General features: G+C 38.9%; 1 protein-coding gene across 2 annotated transcripts in view; it reads right to left on the bottom strand.

The window, feature by feature from the left end:
* Positions 1-22,573, bottom strand: part of Miga (mitoguardin) — a 588,191-nt gene that overhangs the window by 13,197 nt on the left and 552,421 nt on the right. For both annotated transcript variants that reach the window (XM_076174523.1, XM_076174524.1), the window contains 5 exons: positions 17,075-17,259; positions 13,314-13,454; positions 12,791-12,888; positions 11,688-11,856; positions 10,361-10,591 (listed from right to left, as the gene is read on the bottom strand). In XM_076174523.1, coding sequence (XP_076030638.1) covers positions 10,361-10,591; positions 11,688-11,856; positions 12,791-12,888; positions 13,314-13,454; positions 17,075-17,259 — 824 coding nt within the window. The remainder of the gene's footprint in view (positions 1-10,360; positions 10,592-11,687; positions 11,857-12,790; positions 12,889-13,313; positions 13,455-17,074; positions 17,260-22,573) is intronic.

Below are 22,573 nucleotides of genomic sequence, written 5' to 3'. Positions count from 1 at the left end.
TCTAATGACACGTTTTTCGAGAAGGCGTAAGGTTGTTGAGAGGACACCCAAGAGTCATTTTGATCTGGCAATCTACTTTAATCTAGACATCTTTCGATTGGACCCTGTCATCTTTATGGAGGGAGATCGTAACAGGTGGTGGATACACGGGTTCATAAAGTGCCCATGCACTGGGAGAGGTCATTATAAAAGAACTGATGCCTAACTATGCATGCCCAAAAGGAGTAAGGTCCATTAGATATCAACTTAGGTCTTTATTAGTTGTTATAGTTTCATTTATTTCTTGGGAGTGAGGCTATGGGCACGGACATCTCGAATCGGAGGGGGGCGTGGGATTTGTAGATAATTCTGGTGTTCTCGTTGTGTTGGTCTGGCAAGTGTGATGTTGTGTTTGCTTTCAATGTGTTGCTTACTGGCGTCGTTCTGGAGTCGTGGGAGTCAAGCCGATGTACGAGAAGACGAGGTGCTTATTTTAGCCTTTTTTTGTATTTTTTTTTTATGATTTTGCTACATATTCTGGTCGTCCATAGGCGATTTTATTCAGCTGAGGGTCACCCTTGCCTGATGAATTATGTTTAATTCCTTTTTAGGAAATGATAATGTAATTTCTCTCTTAGTTGTATCCACCGAGAGGATTCTGTTCCTTTTAGAACGCGATCCTGACTCTTCATGATTGTAATCAGATTAATCAATTTTGTTGTCAGGGAGTTTCTTGTCTGCATGAACTTCGTTTTGTAATTTACAAGTTTTTTTCATCAAAAAGAGGCATGCGATTAATTATGTTTAACTCCTTTTTAGGAAATGATAATGTGATTTCTTTCTTAGTTGTATCCACCGAAAGGATTCTTTTCGCTGAGGAACGCGATCCTTACTTCATGATTGAGATCGGATTAATCAACTTTGCTCTCAGGGAGTTTCTTGTCTGCAGAGGCTTCGTTTCTGTAAATGAAGTATTTCAGGAAAAAAATATCTTCAATCGTAAAGTTTCCTTTTTAAATTAAAAAGAGACATCAAAGACTGTGATGGCATGGTAATGTATTCTGGGCGAAATTCCTTTTTTTCCATTTTGTATGCATTTACCTTGTTCTATTTGTTTATTTTCAGTTGTTTATCTTTTTATTATTTTGTTTCTTCCATATTCAAGCTGGCTTTGAAATAATCAGGAAAGGACTCTTCTAAGACCATTTTAAAAAATGACAAGCTCTTAGGGAAAGAGTATATACGTATATCCAAAGTAAAAATGCTGTTTACAATGAAAAGTCATTTCAACTTTTTTTTTTTGCTGTGACTTGTATTGTTAAACGGATCTGTATCAGGCTAAAATATCACTTCCATGAATCTTGATCTAAACTTTTAGAATCAGATCTGTAGTCAATCTTTTCAATTACCATCTTGTTTCGTCAGCCATCTTTCAGAAATTCAACATATTCCGTTTTTCTCAAGAAGAGCGAGGAACCAGCTCTTTCTTTCCAGCTCCTCTCGGAACATAACTTTGCCTTCGACCACGAAGAAGGAACTGTAAACTTCGAACTCCTTGACGTGTCCTGTTCTGCGTCGAAGTTCCCTCTTCGTCTTCAGCAGGAAGGCTCTGAGTTCGATCTCCGCGCGCCTTTTGCGGCTGGAGACGAAGCTTTTCCCTCGGGTCCAATGGGTCTTGAAGAAGTCCTTTCCTTCCCTGATCTCGTCGACCACTGCGTCTCCGAAAGCTGCCACGAAGTCGAGAAGAAGCAGTGCGTAGTTCAGTCTGTACATTTGCAAGTACGACAACCCAAGTCTGGAGGAGACTTGCCGACACGGTCCAAGTGTGAGAAAGTAAAATCCCATTTTGTACATAATGCTGCAGTCCTCTTGTATATCAGTTAGCTGTTGTGATATAATATATATATATATATATATATATACACACACATTATATATATATATATATACACACATATATATATATATATATATATATGTATATATATATATATATATATAATACACACATTATATATATATATATATATATACATATATATATATAATACACACACATTATATATAAAATATGTATATATATATAATACACACATTATATATATATATATATATATATATATATATATATGCACACACACACACACATATATATATATATACACACACACACGTAATTGAATAGCTTTTCTGCCAAAATGTCAAATTTATTGTGTCGTCTGCCATTTCGATTTTTTTTGTTTGTTTTCTATATAATGCAGTCGAGGATTCCACACTGCTAGACGCCCTGTAGAAGGGAACGGAGGTGATGTCGTAATGCCAAGTAAACATAGCCCAGGGTGGTGGTGACGAAGGACGTGCACGGTACGTAAAAAAGAAAAGAAAAGAAAATATACATACGATTATATATGCATGCATTGTTAAAATCGACAGCGTTAGTGAGGTTGTTAATTTGTGTGAATTTGCGCATTTATTGATATTTACTTCTATATTTGTATAATTGGTTAGATTTACATGTTGTTTTCTTTATTTCTGTATGTCATTATTATCTATGTTACAGAATTTCCTGAAGATGTCTCTTTGTTAGACGAAACGTTGAAATAAATGAATCATTTTGGCAACTTGGTCTATGCCCACCCTCTAAATGGCAGAATATTGGTTAGAAAACTGGAGAATACTCACAAGATCAACAACCTCACTAACGCTGTCGATTTTAACAATGCATGCATACAAGAGAATCTGCTCCCCAGATATTCAAATGTACGATTATATATATATATATATATATATATATATATATATATATATAATATATATATATATATATATATACATGGATCTAACCCATTTTACGGCATGCAGTTGATTTCAACAACTTAAGAGAGGTAAGAAATGGATATTAATCTGAAACCTAACCTAAAAATTTTGCATGCCGTAAAATGGAAAAGACACACACACACACACACACACACACACACGTACGTGTGTGTATTTACCTAGTTGTACCTAGTTGTATTTTACGGGAAGGGGAGCTATGCTCGTGAGGTCCCGTCTTCATATCTCATTTTATCTAAACTATTTTTAAATTCATGTATTGTTTTTGCACACACCACTTTCTCATCTAACTTGTTCCAACTGTCTATTGCTCTGTGAGGAAAGCTGTTCTTTTTAAAATCTCTTCTATAGCTGTCTTTTTTTATTTTCTTTCCGTGTCCTCTTGTATTTCTGTCATCCCATTTTATCAGATTCTCTCTATCAGTAATTTCTATGCCTTTCATGATTCTGTAAATAGCTATCAAATCTCCTCTCTCTCTTCTTTGCTCTAGTGTCTGTAGTTTAAGTTTTTGTAGTCTCTCTTCATATGATAGTTTTGAGAGTGTTGGTGCCAGTTTTGTAATTGCTCTTTGTATTCTTTCAATTTTTTTTTATACATTTTTTTGTACTTGGTGACCATATCGTTGCTGCATATTCTAATCTTGGTCTTATCAGGGTGATTAGGATTTTCCTCACCATTTCTTCATCCAGGTATGTAAATGCCACTTTGATTGTTCTTATTAAATTATAAGTTTCTCCAAAAATCTTATTTATATGTTTCTCAGGTGACATATTATTCATAACAATGACTCCCAGGTCCCTCTCATTTTCTACTCTTTTTATTCCTTCTTCTCCCAAATTATATGATCCTGTTATTCTGTTTTTGCTTTTTCCAAATTCCATTATACTACACTTTTTTGTATTGAACTCCATCTCCCACTTCCTACTCCATTCTTGTACTTTATTTAGATCTCTCTGTAGTGATTCACAATCTTCTTCAGTTTTCACTCTTTTCAGTAATTTTGCATCATCTGCAAAGAAGCTCATATAGCTTTCAATTCCTTCATCCATATCATTAATATATATAGCAAACATTATTGGGGCCAGAACTGTTCCCTACGGGACACCGCTTATTACTTCATTCCATTTTGAGTGCTGATCTCTTATCACTACTCTCATTTTTCTTTCTTGCAAAAAGTCTTCCATCCAATTTAGCAATTTACCTTGTATTCCTCCTTCATATTCTAATTTCTTAAGCAACTTCTTATGTGGTACTTTGTCAAAAGCTTTTTTTAGGTCTAGAAATGCACAATCAGCCCATCCATCTCTTTCTTGTATTATATCTATTAGCCTTGAATAGAAACATATTAAATTGGTGACGCATGATCGTCCTTGTCTGAATCCAAATTGCCTTGGATTTAGTACGTTGTTTTTTTCCAAGTATTTTACCCATCTACTTTTGATAATTCTTTCACATATTTTTGCTATTGTACTTGTTAGAGAGACTGGTCTATAGTTGGTAGGTTCTTCTTTATTTCCTCCTTTATATATAGGTACTATATTTGCTTTTTTCCAATCTTCTGGAACTTTTCCTTCTTTTAAGGAACTGCTTATTATGCTATGTATTTTGTCTGCCAGTTCATTCCTGCATTCTTTCAGAATCCAGTTTGCTATTTCATCTGGCCCATGCGATTTTCTGACATCAAAATTACCCAAGTGTGTCAATATTTCATTCTTTGTTACTTCTATTTCTTCCATAGGGGGGACTTTTTCCTTCCACTCAATCTCTTCAGGTTGTATATTTTCCCTTGTAAACACTGATTTAAAATGTTTGTTCATAATTTCTGCCATTTCCATTTCCTCAGTGTATTCAACTCCTCCTTGTCTTAATTTCTCCAAGTCTTGTTTGTTTTTCAGTTTATTGTTTACAAATCTGTAGAATAGTTTTGGTTGATCTTTACACTTTTCTATAACATCTTTTTCATATTTTCTTTTTTCCTCTCTGCACTTTTGTACATATTCATTTCTATAACCAGTATATATTTTCCATTTTTCAGGTCTTCTGTCTTTTTTCCATCCGGTCCAGGCTTTGTCTCTTTTGTCTTTTAACTCCCTACAACTTTTGTTGTACCAGCATTTTACATATTCTTTTTCTTGTTTTTGTCTTGGGACATACTTTTCCACTCCTTCTTTGTAAATTTTTGTCAAAATATTCCATTTCTCTTCCACTGATGTTTCTTCTTTGTATATTTCTTCCCAGTTTTCTTGTTGGAAGAATTCTCTTATTTTATCAAAGTTTGTTTTTTCATACATCTTCCTTTTCTATATTGTTCATTTCTTTTCATATATTTTTCTTCATTAAGTTCCAGTTCAATCAATATGTGGTCACTTTTACCTATTGGTGTTTTATATTCAATCTTGTCCACTATTCTAGGTTCAGATGTAATTATTAAGTCTAGCCTCGATGGTTCTTCTTCATTTCTATACCTAGTGTTCTCTTGTATCCATTGTGTCATTGAATGGTCAGTAATCATCTCAAGTAGAGCATTTCCCCATGAGTCATCACCACTCTTTACTGTCATTTCTTCCCAGCAGATTTCTTTGCAATTAAAGTCGCCCATCATAACTATTCTTCCTCCGTCTTCCATTATTTTAGTTAATGCTATCTTTGTGTCCTCTAACATACTTTTATGTTCACTCTCCTCCCATGAGGCTGTTTTCGGAGGCACATAATTGATCACAAATTTTCTGCTCTTCTTATCTCGGTCTTCCACTTCTATCATAATCATCTCTACTGTATTCTTTCCATATATGACACCTTTCACGTTTATATCCTTCTTAGTCAGGAACATAACTCCACCCCCTTGTTTTTTCTCTCTGTTTCTAATCCAATAATTGTATGTATCATGTCCTACACTGTTGGGTGGTAGTGGGCCTTTTAATTTTGTTTCTACAATTCCCATTATGTCCGGTTCTTTTTCTTTCAAATAATCATTCAGTTCATTCAATCCTGTTATCAATCCATCTATATTTGTGTAAGACACTCTTAGTTTTCTGCCACTTCCATTGTATTCTCTGTTTCCCTTATGTTTTTCTTTAGTATGTCGAACTGCTTTATTTTCATGTTCACTACTCTCCAATAGAATCTCTCTTTCTCTGACTCCGTTCTTTCCTCGTTTTTTGCCTTAGCTTCAATTCTTTTCTGCTTTTCTGCCTCTCTTTCCTCCTTATTCATTTCTCTTTTTATCCTTACCTTTTTATATTGATCATTTGTTGCTAGTTTCCCTGTCTTGGATAGAATTTTCTCTGCCGTTGTTTGTGACCTGAATTTAATCTTAATTGGTCTGGTCTTATCTGTACTATATTTTCCGAGTCTGAATTTTTCCTCAATTTCCTTTATAATTTCTGGTTCATCTTCCTGGACTAATTTTAATAAACTGCTTACCCTTTCATTTTCCTCCTTGATTCTTGCGGTTCTATCTGGGTTATGTTTCTCTTCCATTCCTAATATAATTATACATTTCTTTTTGTCAGCTAATTCTCTTACTATATTCTCCTTCTGTCTCATCACTTTAATAACTGAGTCTTCATTATGTTCTTTCAATTGCTGTTTGACTATGTCAGTGAATGAAACCTTATTCCCTTCTTGAGTTATTCTCCAATTTTTAGCTTCTGTAGCTATTTTCTCACTGTTTTCATTACTATTCTTCTTCAATTTCTCATTCTCCTCCTTTACATTTCCTAACTGTCTTTTTAGGTCCTCTACTTATTCAGTTAAGTTTCTGTTAGCCTTCTCTAGTTGTTCCAACCTTTCAATTCTTTGGAAAATGGAGTCTACATTACCTAACTTACGTTCCAAGTCCTCGATCACCTTATCAACTCTCTCCTCTAGTCTTATCAGTCGGGGGGGGGGGGGGTTGTGTCCCCCCCACCCTCTTTAAATCCCTGGAACATATTCTCGTCACTTTCTACTGTATTGCTCCTCTCTATACTTCTAATCTTTACATTTTTATTTGCCATTTCGTCATCACTGAGCTGGTCCGGTGGTCGTTTCATGTTGACCTTACGCCCGTCTGCCTGGGCCAAGTCCTCCACATCCTCATTTCCTTCCATTTCCCCAGCAATCCCTCCCCCTCTCCTCTTTCCTTACTTTCCCACTACCTCACGAGCAATTTCCCCCCCCCTGCAAATACAAAAAGGCACTTCTCTTTGCGTTGGTATCCACAATCTGCACTTTTCTTCAGAGCGTTCGTCAAGCCGTCCGTTCGTTGAAAGTGTGTGTGTGTGTGTGTGTGTGTGTGTGTGTGTGTGTGTGTGTGTGTGTGTGTGTGTATCGACGAGGGGTCAAGTCCTGGCCAAACTCCCCTCGACCGTTAACCACACCTGTTGTAAACAAAACATCGTGATGATTCTTTAGTTGGTTTGTTCACACAACACGGGCAGAGCCAAAGCCATAGACATGGGCGAAGACATAGACGTGGACGTGGACATAGGTATAGAATAAACATAGCTAAACATCGGTGTAGAATGAACATAGATATATACATAGACACAGGCATAGATGACAAGAATATAGAAACAGGCATAAGCACAAACGCATAGACGTAGACAAGATTACAGGCAACATACATATAACCAAAAATACATAAACATACAGACATAATCAAAGACATTAATATAAACGTGGATGTGTGTGCGCGCGCTCGACGTGTGTTGGTGCGTGTGTGTGTGTGTATGTGTGTGGGTGCGCGCGTGCGTGTGGGTGCGTGCGTGTACGTGTGTGCGTGAATGTATGTATATGTGTGTGTGTGTGTATGTGTGCGTGTATGCGCGCGCATGTATGGTTCCTCTTTTTCTTGGATCACGTGTTGGACACTTGATCGACATATATTACCCTCCCGAATGTGAACTCGAGTTCACATATATGTGTATGTGTATAAGTGTGTGTGTGTGTTTGTGTGACTTGTGTGTGTGTTTGTGTGATTATGTGTGTGTGTGTGATTTATGTGTACGTATAAGTATGTTTACCTAGTTGTATCTACCTAGTTGCATTATACAAAATAAGAGAGCTGTGCTCATAGGATCCCGTTTCTGATCACTCTCCCATACCCACTTTCGGCTGCTTAGTTGTGGCTATGTTGTTATCTATCCGCTGAAAAAAAAAGACTTGTAACATATTTACAAGTTCATCAATCCCGTTTATCATCTCGTCCTGACTCCTTTGCCATTTGCTCTCCGTATTCTATACTTATCTCGCTGTTTTGACGTGTTTGACGAAAAATCTTAACGCAGCCAATCAGAAGCTCTTGTTCGTAGGGTAGAGTTGGGGAGGGGAAGGTAGCCCTCAGGGCTACCAACTGAAAATCCCTCTTGAAGTCTTGTCGTCCCCAAAAATGTATGTCCAGTTTCGTTTTTTGAGTTAATGAAATGTTGGCTCCCTTTATGACACAGAAGACTAGCGTCTTCTAAGAAATTGAAGCATGTATTTTATTGATTAACTGATCAATCAATCATTCATTTAATCAATCTGAAGCCTCTGGTCCCTCATGCAGACCGCATTGAAACAGTACCAACACAGGGAACACAGAATACCTCATTCTACAATGCACCACACTAACAGTCCCTAAACAACAACAACACAATATTTCTTCCCAGAGTGACCCAATCCTGTTCGTGACCGTTGCCGGTTACCTGAAGGCCGCGGGTCATTTTGTCGAATACAGGTATAAATCTAGAAGACACAAGGACACAAGGATATGTGTTCCTAAGAACTCTCTTAGATGGCATCAGCCCCTGTAGTACTTAGAACTGGAGGGTCATTTTCACCATCAGAAAAAAAAGCGACCTTTCTTATCTTCTTGCCATCTTCGCTACTGATGATGAGGCGGTTTGTATGTGTCGCAAATGGGAATAAAACAGCCTGACGGCAGCCTGAATAAAAGGACATCACAAGAGAAGTGTCACGGCCCTCCAGGTCTATTTGGTAACGCAACGGGCACCTCAGATTTCTCCCCTTGAAGTGGTCCTCACGCCCTGGTCATTAATGGCCACTGGGCCGCTGTGGCATGACCTAGGTGGGCCACTCTTCCCCGGTGGCCAGTGTGGCGAGAATCTATCGATCTGAATAAAATCATCTGGCGTTTCAGCACAGCTTAATCCAAACCATGCGCCACTGAATGAAGAAGATCAGCCACCGCTATGTTGACACTAAGATAAATAAAATCCATTTGGAAGTGCCAAAGAGATGAATAAAATCGTCTGGCGACAGATGGGATAAAGCTTCAAGTGGCACCCAGTACGGACGGGATTAACTGTAAGTGGATTACTTTCAGAGGTTAGAGGAGCCGTGTATAGGGTTTGCAGCAGCTGGGAATAACAGCTTGCTAGAACCAGCTGCCGTCTCATCTCGGTACGCTTTGAAGCTGATGAGGCGAATATGAAACGCAAACACGCGGACTGAATTGAAACGGATTCAAAGACTCGAAATAGGAGGGGGAAGAAAAGAAGAAAAGAAAAAAAAAATTGGAACACTTCTGTTTCTCTATCTTTAATTGAAAGATTTCTCTCTCTCTCTCTCTTGTTCTCTTTCATTACTCGTGGATAAGTCGCAGTCCACTGCCGTGACTGTTGATGGGAACTTGAAGGAGAACTCTACTTCGAGTCATCGTTGACGGTTTCATGGGGGATGTGGGTGCCCTGGCGATCGCTCTCTACCACTACAAAGTAGTTGACTAACTTTATTGGCCGTAATTAATCAAAATTACTGGTAGAGTTTATACATAATATCAACTTAGTTACAAAATCTAGGTAAAATTCACCTTTGCCCTATGCGCTTGAAAAAGAAGTGCGGGACTCGAACTTGTGACTAAAAGGATGCTAAACAAAAGGACATTCCTATAATACAATTACCAAGTATTTTGATTACTGATACTGGTGGCACTAGTATTAGTAATTATCGTAAATTCTCTTGTTGTGGTTGTGGTGTTTGTTATGACTGAGATTGTGCCGTTTGGCTTTTCAGTGACGTCATTCTCTGGGCGATCTGGGTAACGAATGAACAATCTAATATGAAACGCTATAAATATATTCCGTTTTTATATACCAATGAAAGCATTCCTGTTAATATCGATCTAAATCGGACCTGAAACCAGAAATTCCTCATGGGGACACGTCCCCTCCGGCCCCTGATTGGCTGAAAGAGTGGTGACGTGACGGCAACGGAGACGACTGATTGGCCGAAAGCGGTGAGGTGACGCCAACAAAGACGACTGATTGGCTGCGAGCGCCTGCGAACGAAGCGAGCTCGCCCGAAGGTCTGAGCCCCTGCGTAATGGGGTCGGGCGCAGCCCGTTGCTCGTGTTTTAAATTAATGTTTATTTTTCTCATGTAACGTAGCAGAAATCTGCTTCATATGTGCTGATAAAGAACAAAGTTGAAATGTTCAGTTTTCATTTATCTTTTTTATAAAAGTAAAATATAATCAATAAATAACAGAAATAAATAAACAAATAAATAAATGTTTATAAATACACAAATCAATAAATAATAAATAAATTACAGTACATACCGACTCCTTGAAACCGTTGGAGAGCCAGCGGTTCTGGACAACCGCCGTGACAGAGGAAGGCGGACTGCTTAGGTCCTCAAACGCGTCCATAAGGATAAAGTCGAGGACGACATCGTAGAAGGTGAGGGCCTTGACCCCTCGACTGAGTAGCTCGGCCTCGACATCAGCCCAGTCGCATTCGGCCAGGTACTCGAGCATATCGTCGTAAGCCTGAACGACATCCTTGGGATCCTGAAGAAGTAAAGAGGATGAGAGGATCGTGAAGATCAAAATCCTAAAGATACATAGTTGGCCCATATATTTCATTGTTTCTTTTTTAACGTCACACGACATGACGTCATGTCGCTTTCAGATCTCGAAGTTCGACAGAGCGATGTGACGTCATTCTTAAGCCTCGCCTTCCTGCGGATGAATAGACTTAGCAACACACGACCTGACGTAATGTCGCTTTCAGATTTCGAATGTCGACAAAGCGACGTGGCGTCATTATTAAGCCCCGCCTCTCTGCACATGAACAGAATCTGTTTACTTAAACCCGCTTCAACACTGGACCGATTCTCCTCAATTGTTGAGTTTGTTTGAGTAGAAACTCAAACCCCATAATGTGGTGGTGGCACTTCCTGACATCTCTTAAGTCTCAATTACTGCAAGATGAACTTTTCAGAATCTAATGCTTGATATGATAAATACTGCATTCCCCACAACTCCGATCCCAATCTGCCATAACCTGCCATCCAGTTTAGTCCATAGATTTACTTTAAGCATTTTGGATGGCGGGTAATTTTTAGCCAACTTGGACTGCCTGATGCCAGTGGCCTAAAGGAGCAAAGAGGATGGAAGGGTCGCGAAAATCAGAATGATAATGATACAAAGATTCCATATATTTCTTTTTTAACGTCACACGACATGACGTCATGTCGCTTTCAAATCTCGAATCTCGACAAAGCGATGTAACGCCTTTTCTTCCGCCTCCCTAAGAATGGACAGACTTTGTACTACACAATATGACGTCATGTCGCTATCAGATTTCGAATCTTGACAAAACGATATGACGTCACTTCTTAAGCTCCGCCTATTTGCTCATGGATAAACTAACGGTGGTATTCTTAAAAAAATCTTTCCTTATAATAAATCTTATATAAATTCCAGGAAGGGAAATATTTTTTTAAGAATACCACCGTATGATTCTTACGGTGGTATTCTTAAAAAAAAAATCTTTATATAAATCTTTCCCTTCCAAGGATTTATATAAGATTTATATAAGGAAATATTTTTTTAAGAATACTACCGTTAGTTTACTTATGAGTAAACACTCAATTCCTTTTACCTTATCGGCCTGGACGAGGAGGTCAGCGATGATCTGTCGCCCCGATTCCATGAACCACTGGCGGGTCGACTCCTGGCTGAAGATGTGGTGACAGGCCAGCCGGATGCAGTGCACTTTGCAGATGTACTCCACGTCACCGCCGCATTTGACCCACTCTGTCCTCACGTCTCTGCAAGCAAGAGGGGGTGTCCGTTTAGGACCGGAACTATACTCGTGATGTCCCGTTTCTGTGCTCCCGTTTGTCGGGTTTTATTTTTTTATGATGTTGGTCATTCTCTTTCTAAGCTTGTTACACATGTTTATATATCTTTGTTGTAGGATAATATGTGTGTGTGTGTGTGTGTGTGTGTGTGTGTGTGTGTGTGTGTGTGTGTGTGTGTGTGTGTGTGTGTTATTTACTACGGTCCTGGACCACGTGCTGGGTTAGTGATTGTCATTTATTACCCACCCGGATGAGAGTTCAGAGCTCACACAGTTCGACTTCTGGGGAATGCTGTAATTCTACACACGCACACGCACACACACACACACACACACACACACACACACACACACACACACACACACACACACATAATCGTTCCCTTGTTCAAGAGGGACAGTAACGATTTGCAGTTTTAGTAGAGCTTTTATGCCCTGAACGGGGTGCAAACTCGGTGCTTCAGTGAGGTAGTCTGTGACGCAAACCATTACATCAGCAAGCCATGTGTGAAATAGTGGATATACTGAAAGAGAAGGGGGGTAGTGAAACACACACACACACAGAAACAGAGAGACAGAGGCAGAGAGAGAGAGAGAGAGAGAGAGAGAGAGAGAGAGAGAGAGAGAGAGAGAGAGAGAGAGAGAGAGAGAGAGAGAGGGAAAGTGAGGGGCGAGCACAAATATATAATATGAACATTGGGTATATGGTGAAGAAATAATGATTGGGTAAGGACTCGAAGGAGACAGTGTAAGACTGGTCTCCTTCTTCTCCATATAAAAGAACCAATCTTCTTCTGGGGGGCTGAGGACCGTTGCCGACCACTATGGGGCAGCGGGACTCTAGTCAGTGAAACTCGAAGGGTCGAGGGATTCTCCTGGGGGCGGACAGACGAGGTTCTTACCTGTAAGGAATACCTCCGTCCTCGTACTGCCTGAGGGCGGCCTGGTACATCGGGTAGTCGGCCTCGTTCAGCTCCTCGAACTCGGCCAAGTTTGCGATCTGGAGGGGGACGGAAAGAAGGCGAGAACGTAACTATGGTTTTCTCCCACTTGAGAAATGAAAAAAAATCTTAAATATGTTTGTAACATAATAGACCTCTACACGAAATATGGACAACCTCAAGTGAACAATGGACCTTCCCGAAGATCAGCACAAATTAGGTTAGGTTAGGTTGGGCTGGGTTAGGTAATTATACGTAGAAAATATTACGGGGGGAAGAGCCCATTCTTGATAAAAGGTATTCCTAGATTTATTTTATTCTTTCGTTCATATTTTATTTATTTATCTATTTATTTATTTATTTATTTGTTTGTTTATTTATTTTTGTTCACATTTTAAATATCAATTTATTTATTTGTTTGTTTATTTATTTATTTATTTACTGTTCCAAGCTCTGGAGGGCATGATTCGTGTGTGAAACTTACGTCGCCCTGCGCGGAAACAAAGGATTCGACGGAGGAGATGGAGGTGAGCGTCCGGCGGTCGTAGGGGGCGCCGGCGGAGGCGTCGCCGTGGGCCTCCGAGGGCACCGGCGTCACACTGCACGACCGGAACAACACGGAATGCTGCCAACGAAAACAAGAATGAATAAATACATGAATAATTATAATAACAATAATAATGATCAAAAAAATAATAATAGCAACAATGATACCAATAAAAACATCAATAACAATAACCATAATAATAATGATAAGAAGTTGAATAACAGTAATAATAATAATAATAATAATAATAATGATAATTATACTACTACTACTACTACTATTTTCCATGTGTCCAAACCATCCCAATACTATTTCATCAGCCCTGCATGTCATCTCCTTTTCCACTCTCGGTCTCCTCCTCACCTCTTCTTTCCTCACTCAATCCGACCTAACAACCCCTACCATACTTCTCAGACATTTCATCTTAAACACATTCAAACTTTTCCTCTCTGCCTCTCTTAAATTCCAAGTCTCTGATCCATACAAAGCCGTCGGTACACTCACCCCTTCACACAATCTTCTCTTTGCATCCATTCCCAGATGCCTATTTCTCATGACACCTTTTAATCCCCCAATGTTTGGACACATAGACAGGATGAAGAAAGATTAGTAAAAAAGGTATGGAAGGCAGAGGTGGAGGAAGTGAATTTGAGGGGACGACCGAGGATGAGATGGATGGATGGGGTGACGGGGACGTTGAGGAAGAGGGGAATGTCTGCTGAGCAAGGAAGTGAGAAGGCAGGAGACAGGGTTGAATGGAGAGTGGCTGTGTATAGATTATATTATTATGCAAGAAAGGGAGGACCGGGGGATGGGGGACGCTTATGTGTGAATAATATTTTGACGCAGCCCGAAGAGATTTCTCCCCGTCTTCTCTTGTTCTGCATGAGGAGACGGAGAGGGGGGAGGGGGTCGCCGATTAAGTGGCCTTCCGGTGGATGTACTGTGTCTTGCTACATTGCTTCTGATCCAGGGCAGTGGGCGGGATACAGGGATGACCCGTCATCCATGAGGAGCTAAGATGAAAGGGTGGTGGATGGGAGTGGAATGGGTGGGAGTAGGTACATGCCTTTGGCTTGGCTACCTCCCTTATAAGGGGGAAAAAGCTCTTAGTATTTAGATAGACTACTGCTACTACTACTAATAAAATTATAATAATGATAATAATAAGAAGAAGAAGAGGAGTAAGAAGTTGGAGGAGAAGAATAAGGCCAAAGAAAAATATAAAGAATAATGATTAATAGGAAGAAGATTTATAGAAAACAAAGAAGGGTAACAAAGAATAACACTAAATAGTACAGATAAGAAATAACAACACACAATTTCAGATGACTGAAACGGTGTGTAATTACATTTCAGTGCCAGGAATACCTCCAAGATGGATAATGTAATTATAATTTATGAAATAGATTGTGTTTCATTTTTCCTGTACGTATGTAGTTATCATTGTGTTGGAAACGGTGTTCTACCACAAAGAGATAACCCCCCACTACTTCTCCTTAGTCTTATCTCGGGGTGAAGCCCTGTTGGCTGGCACACGGTCCCCGGGCTGGGGCCACTAGCGCCGAATTTGTTATTTGGCAACGTTCTTGTATGGAGCCAGAATTTGTAACAATTATTTCTTATTCTTATTCTTTATTTCATTCTTTATTCTCCTTCTTTGTTCTTATCTTTATTCTATATTTCCTCCTTTGTACTTGTTGGTCGAGCGGGACCCGATCATATTTTGAATTTATTCTTTTGGGGATGAAATGACGGGAACAAAAGAAAGAAAAAAAAGAAGAAGAAAAACATATTTACAAAAAAAAAAAAAAAAAACACTTTTGGTGTTTGTGAAATACACAACACACTTTTTTAAATGCTGTGTAGTCATTATGAGATTTATGTCTAAATGTTTGTTGAAGATATATATTGAAAGCATGACTGTCCCCTTTAACACCGTGACAAATTCCCGGATCTTCATCCGGGTAACACCGATCGACTTCATTCAGCCGAAGAGCAAATTCCGGGAGAAATGGCTCTTGGTCGAGAGTCCTTCAAGCCCGGAAGCCATTCTCCAGGTGACTAAAATCATCTGGCGTCATCCGGAAGAGATTACGGGATATAGAGTCTGTTCAATATAACATGAGAGGGTGTCAAAGAATTGTACGATAAAATGAAATGACAAGAAATAACAAAAAAAAATAAAAAAAATTAACGCTCTTAAACTACTCCTTTGTAATTCACGAGAATTTTCCTGTCGTGTTAATTGAATCAGTAAAATAAGAATCGACAGACTTTAAGAAAAAAAGGAAGATGTAAGACATGGGGACACACACCTTCATTATTTTTTTTAAAGATTTCGTGAAATTTTGGAATTATTTGCAAACATGATACAAAGATGATAACCCTATTGTACCAAACCTAAAGCTAACTCATTTATCAAATTATATTTTTTAAGATAATTCCTAAAAGACATAGTGACACCTTAATTCTTTATTTTTTTTAAGATTTCGTGAAATTTTAGAATTATTTGCAAATGCAATACAGAGATGATAACCCTATTGTCATTTAAAAGTGCACTAAATCTGAAGCTAACTCGTTTATCAAATTATATTTTTATGATAATTTCTAAAAGATCGATTTCATGAGAACAGTAGTAAAGGAGGTGATGTCAGGATGAAGGGGATTGATTAGCTTACGCCTCACAATGGTCGGTACTGGCACCCGTAACGTTCTTGATTTATGTAAATGAGTAGATGGAAGGGACGACAAGCTAAACTAAGATGGTTACAGACGATGCAAACACCATGAGGAGAGATGAAGATGAAGAAGATTGAAAATTGCATGAAAAATATTTGGAATTTACAATTGGAGTCACGTGTGGCAAATTGAGATAAAATTGACATCTAGTGTTGAAAATGGCCAAAAGATGAACGAAAAATGAAACTATTACAAGAGCGAAAGAGGAGAAGAATCTGGGAGTGTTGGCCACAGATCATTTGTCACCCGATAAATACGTTAACAAGACTTTTGATGAGACATATAAACTGTTAATAAACACAGGAGTGGCGTTTGTCACAGACCCGCCCTAGATTGGAATCTGCAGCTGTCCTCACACTAAATGAAGGATATAAGTAAGATCAAGAAAATACTTCTTTTTATTTTGACAAAATGGTTCTACCTTTACCTTCTTTTATTGATTTATTTATCATTGTCTGTTATTATCCATCGTTATTTATTACCTATCTATGCATTTACCTTCTTTTATTTAAAAGAGGAGAAAATTGGCATGACATGTGTTCAGAACAGTGAAAGAACTGGACAAAAATGGCAGGGAAACTCTTTTTATTTTGAATGGGAGAGTGAGAAGAGGTCATGCTTTTCATGCAGATATTTTTGGAAAAAGGATAGAAAAAAAAATCCAAATAAAAATACATATATGAATCTAAATTCAAATTTGACATATGGAGAGAAAGAGACGAGAAGAGTGTAGCTCTTTTCCTGCAGATTAAAGGAAACAAAATTTTATTAACACACGCGCGCACACATACAAGGTACACACATACACACAATATATATACACCCATACATATGGCTCGGGTACAGCCCTAGGCAGCCTATTGTTTCATCTCAGCCGGAAACCCGAAGACTGCCTCCCCCCTGTCACCGGAAGTCCCTCCATTGGTAACCCGAACTCAGTTGGGGTCCTGGCCTACCTGGTGGAGGAACAGGTGCTCGCATTGGTCCTGCAGGTTGTACGAGTCTTCGATGACCTTCTGCAGGAGGGCAGTGAACTCGGCCTCTTCCTGTGACGTCAGGGCCGATCCGCCGGTGCCACCGGCGGTGTAGGCGGCCAGGGCGTCCTCGAAGAGACCCAGGGCAGTTTCGAGAGCTTCCATTCCTGCAGGAAGAAGAAAAAGAAAAAAATCTTTAATGTCAATTGACGAGAAGAATCATATGCATATTTTCCTTAAATGACTCGTTGACGTAAGTTCTTTCGTAGGAATACATGACGTCACAGACACGTCATAAGAATATAAGAATGAGGGTTATTGCAAGAGACCATAAGGCCTACACTAGGCAGGTCCATGTCCCTTACCACAATAAATTGATCTAATCTTCTCTCAAAACAACCAACTGTTTCATCACTCACACCAGTTCTTGCCTATTTAAATCCATTACACCGACTCCTATCCTGTTGTCTTAATATGATGACCTTGCCTGCATCATTCTTGTTAAAGCCCTTGACCCATTTGAATATCTCTATTAGATCACCCCGCACTCTACATCTTTCCAAAGAGTGTAAATTAAGGTGCCTAAGTCTGTCCTCGTAAGGTAAATTTCTGAGCCTATGTATCATTTTGGTCATTCTCCTCTGTACTAATTCTAGTGAATTAATATTCATTAAATAGAACTAAGACCAAGATTGTTCCGTATAGTCAAGGATGGTTCTAACTATTACCAGACAGAGTTTATGATTATCTCTGCATTTTTGTTTGTAACCGTCCTAGCAATAAATCCTAATGCCCTGTTAGCCCTATTCCTGGCATTAATGCACTGTTTCTTGAATTTAAAGCCCATACTAACATCCCTAAGTCCTTTTCACATTTAGTTTTCTTTAATATGGTGTTATCTAAGCTATATATGTTAGCTAGGTTGCATAATCCTACGTTTAACACAGTGCACTCTGAGATATTGAAATCCATTTGCCATTTCTCCGATCATGCAAACAATTTATTAAGATCCTCCTGTAGTATCCCAGCATCTTCCACCCACCTAATATGGTGTCCCATCTTAGTGCCATCCCCAAACTTACTAGCTTCACTATCAATCCTATTGTCCATGTCATTTACATTAATAATAAGCAATAAGGGACCCAAAACCGAGCCCTGAGGAACTCCACTAGTAACATTGCCCCATTTGGATTTTACAACGTTAATGGTGACCCACTATTTTCTGTCACTGATTCATGCTCTAATCCATTTAAACATTTTTCCTTCTGTGCCATGGGCCTTGATTTTATATATTAGTCTCAGGTAGGGCATCTTGTCGAGCGCTTTGTTAAAGTTAAGGTACGTGTCTTCGATGACCTTCTGCGGAGGGCAGTGAACTATCATTGTTATATGCCGTCTTGTAGACATTGGTGTAAAAGACTAAATGACTAGTTATCACGACCTACCATTGGTGAACCCATGCTGTGAGTCGCGAATCAGATTATGTCTTTCTAAATGTTCTTTGATACTATTTGCTATTAATGATTCCAGAATTTTATCTATAACTGACGTCAAACTGATTGGTTTGTAGTTGTGCATAAGAGATTGATCACAGGGACAACGTTTGCCTGCCCCCCCCCCAAAAAAAAAAAAATTGTCTGGACCTAGGGATTTTGTAGCTTTAAATATATATATGTTTAACTACATCTTCCTTGTTGATGCTGATGCTAGTTTGTCTATCTCTCTCTTCCCCATTGAAGATTGGGTTGCAATCAGGTACCATATCTAACCTTTCTTTTGCAAATACTGAGAGAAAATATTTATCAAACACCTCACTCATTTTTTTCTATCAAGATATCCTCGTCGTATTTGATGGGTCTACATTTTCCTTATCTTTAGTTCTGCAGAGATGAAAGAAACCCTTGGGGGATCCCGCTTGTCTGGCAGCCTTAATTTCGTAGTTACGTTTCAATCTGTGCACGTGTTCTTTTTAATCGATCTAGCCATTTCATTATACTTAGTCCTAAGGTATCTTTCTCCCCTTTTCATTAACATAGAGCCTTCTTTTTATCCCGATCTCGTTTTTCAACCTATCTGTCATCCATTTAGGTGTATTAGTTTTTTATCTAACTTTCCATAATTATTTATCCTCTGATGACACATGACAAGGAGGGATGAGGAACTTGTGAATCTATTATAATTATAATTATATGACTGCGTCTGTTTTTTGTTTTTTTTCATCTATTCATTTAGTTATTTTCTGTTTTTCGTTCGGGGACTATCACCAACACGACCAGAACTTTACAGACGTCTGTGATTAAGTTTCGTTGTGATCTGTACTTTGTTTTGGCTTCTGTAAGGCATCGAAACGGTTGAACACACATGATGATTAACTATTCCAGTGTACATTTGAACTTATACTATTGTTCAGGGTTGGGGAAGGGGAAGTGGACATCAGGATCGCAACAGAAAATCCCTCCTGAGGTTTCGTGGGCATTAAAGGTGTCCACTTCGATTGTTGAGTACAATACGTCTGAGACCTTATCTTATTCCTGAGCACCTACAGTCCTTCTTCTAAGAAAATGTAACCATATGGTTATGTATTTTTTCTAAAGAGACAGACAGAGAGATAGAATTGAGAGAGAGAGAGAGAGAGAGAGAGAGAGAGAGAGAGAGAAAGGGAGAGAGAGATAGGGAGAGAGAAAAAGAGATAATCTATAGCTCAAGTAGGATAGCAAGCATTAAGCAACTTAAGAATAGAACCCTACCCTCTCCTGATGTGCACACACACACACACACACACACACACACACACACACACACACACACACGCACACACGAGGAAAGGAATATTTTTGTATACCCACTCAATACGTCCTTGAAGCAAGTGTGACGTTAGTGTTTTAATCCTTTTTTTGCCTCTCCCTTCGTAATGTTTAAGAAAACCCTCTAACGTATACAACAGATAGCATTACAAATGGAAGCCCCTACGCCCCCCCCCCCGCCCGTCGCCTACCCCTAAAGCCTCTTTTCCGAGTCGGCAAACTTGGTCTTTCGCAAGAGGCGATGAAAGAGCGATCCGCGCCTCGCACCCCTCAAGTCCGTTAAACTCGAGGAAAGTTCGTTAAAAGTCGTTATATTCGTTAATGCTGACGCTGCTTCCCTACTGTGATGTCATTTCTGGTAGGAAAAGACAAGATCTTGTTTTCTCTATTTTACCTATATTCATCTATTTATCTATTCATTTATTTATTCACTTATTTAATCCAGTTATTAATTACTGTGTGTTATTTGATAAGAAAATTCGGGTCACATAAAGAATTGTCTCCCCAGAACGTCCACATGAAGAATCGTTACCCCATGAGATCCCACCTGAAGAATTGTCACCCCAGTACACCGAATGTCAACAGTGGAATAAATATCAGGTTAAGTTATTTTAGGTTAGGTTGAATGAGGGTTATGATTATTGTCATCAATTTATGCAACCGAAGAATCGTAAACCCAGGATGGCCCACATGAAGAATTGTCACCCTAGGATAGCCCACATGAAGAATTGTCACACTGTCGAAGTCTGGGGTGACGATTCTTCATTTGATCCGAAAATTCTCATTTGGTTGTTTCGATATAAATGTAACAACCGAAAATTTTATTCATCTTCAAAATAACCTTTCCTTGCTGGACTTATATCACAGTAATATAACCAACTAAAGCAATAATGTTATATTTACCAATTTATCTGTCTTTCATAACTTTTATGTAATTTTTTTTTTATCACGACGACAAAATCTTCACCTTCCTGGACTGTGACTAATCTCATGGGTGACAAAGGTTGTGCTCCATGTTACTTTCTTCTCTGTGTACAATGTGATCCTTTTTCCACCTTCCCGTGCACTGCAAGCCTGAGAGGTTCCTTTGTGACGAGATTTTCTGCTATTCCGAGAAGGACTTGAAGAAGGTCTTGCTCGACGACTTTAGGACCAAAACTTGCACTAATGAAAAAAAAAAAAAAAAAAAAAAAAAAAAAAAAACCTGAACGCGAGCACACGCACGCACACACAGTTGACCATTTGATTGGTGTGTAAACACATTTAAATTTTAATGGAATGACATAAAGAGGATGGAAATATTAATATCCCATTATCGATACTATATCGATTAACTATCTTGTGGCGTGACTTGTGGATTCGTTCTAGCTGTCGGCAGAGAATTTTATTCAGTTCAAAGACGGAGAAGAGATGACAGGGGTTCATAAGATCCCGACCAATGCTCTCAGACCACAGAAATAATCTACATTTATTCATCTTTTTTTTTTTGCATTATTTTGATCTTTATTTTACATGAGAGCGTTAGTGCCAAAAAGAAATTGAGTCGTCAGTCGTCATTAATTCTTATACGGTAATTATCTTTTTTCGATACTTTTTTTTTAGGAAAGATCGATAATAAAAATAAATGAAAACGATTAATAAAAGCGTTTTTTTATTTCTAAAACTGATAGGTCACGCTCGGGCGAGCAATCTTTGTCGTCGTTACCTTCACCTAGAAGAGGTTAGGTTAGGTTAGTTATCGTCTATATTTTTATTCATTTATAAAATAATTAAATTATCATTATTATTTGCTCACGATGATTTCGTGTTAATTTTTTTCCTTGTAGATCTCTTGAGAATAAAATAGAGAAATGGTGAGGCTTTAGTACAGTCCGAAAGATTTTTTGTGTTCACTTGTATATAAAAAAGAGAGAATGGGAGAGAGAGAGAGAGAGAGAGAGAGAGAGAGAGAGAGAGAGAGAGAGAGAGAGAGAAAGAGAGAGAGAGGGAGAGAGAGAAATTGAGTGAAGGAGAAAGAGAATGAGAGAAAGAGGGAGAGAGAGACAGGGAGAGAGAGGGAGACATATATATAGATATATATATATATATATATATATATATATATATATATAGAGAGAGAGAGAGAGAGAGAGAGAGAGAAAATGAGAAAGAGAAAGAGTGAGAGAGCGCGAGAGAAAAAGAATGAGAGGGAAAAAGAGAGAAAAAGAGAGGGGTTGAAGTGAACATTTAACAACCTTCTACTGTATAATTGCTACATAGTCATTCAACAAATTGGGGTAAAAAAAAAAAAAAAAAAAAAAAAAAAATCTCTGGCCAGGGCACAAGAGTGTTCACTCCTTTCCCCTCCCTTCCCCTCTCTTCGCGTTATTCCCCTCAACAATCCTCCCTCGCCCTCCCACCTTCCCTCACCTTCCTCTCGTTTCCCCCTCACCATTCAATAATTAATATTCCCTCCATGCATGTAATCTCGTCCGCTCCTAATCCTCTCCTTCCTCCCTCTACCCCCTTCGCTGCTTCCCCCTTTCCACTCCTCTCCTCTCCTCTCCTCCTCGACGAAGCTCGTCCTCGAAGCTGATCCTAGTGTCTCCTCATACAGTGAGACGATGCACTCCTATCTGCCCGAGTTTATGAATTATGCATACACACACACACACACACACACACACACACACACACA

Source organism: Oratosquilla oratoria, chromosome 36 (assembly GCF_046742065.1).
Source record: "Oratosquilla oratoria isolate Oo_2021 chromosome 36, ASM4674206v1, whole genome shotgun sequence".
NCBI classification, from domain to species: Eukaryota; Metazoa; Arthropoda; class Malacostraca; order Stomatopoda; family Squillidae; genus Oratosquilla; species Oratosquilla oratoria.
This window is presented reverse-complemented; position numbering and strand designations above follow the sequence as displayed.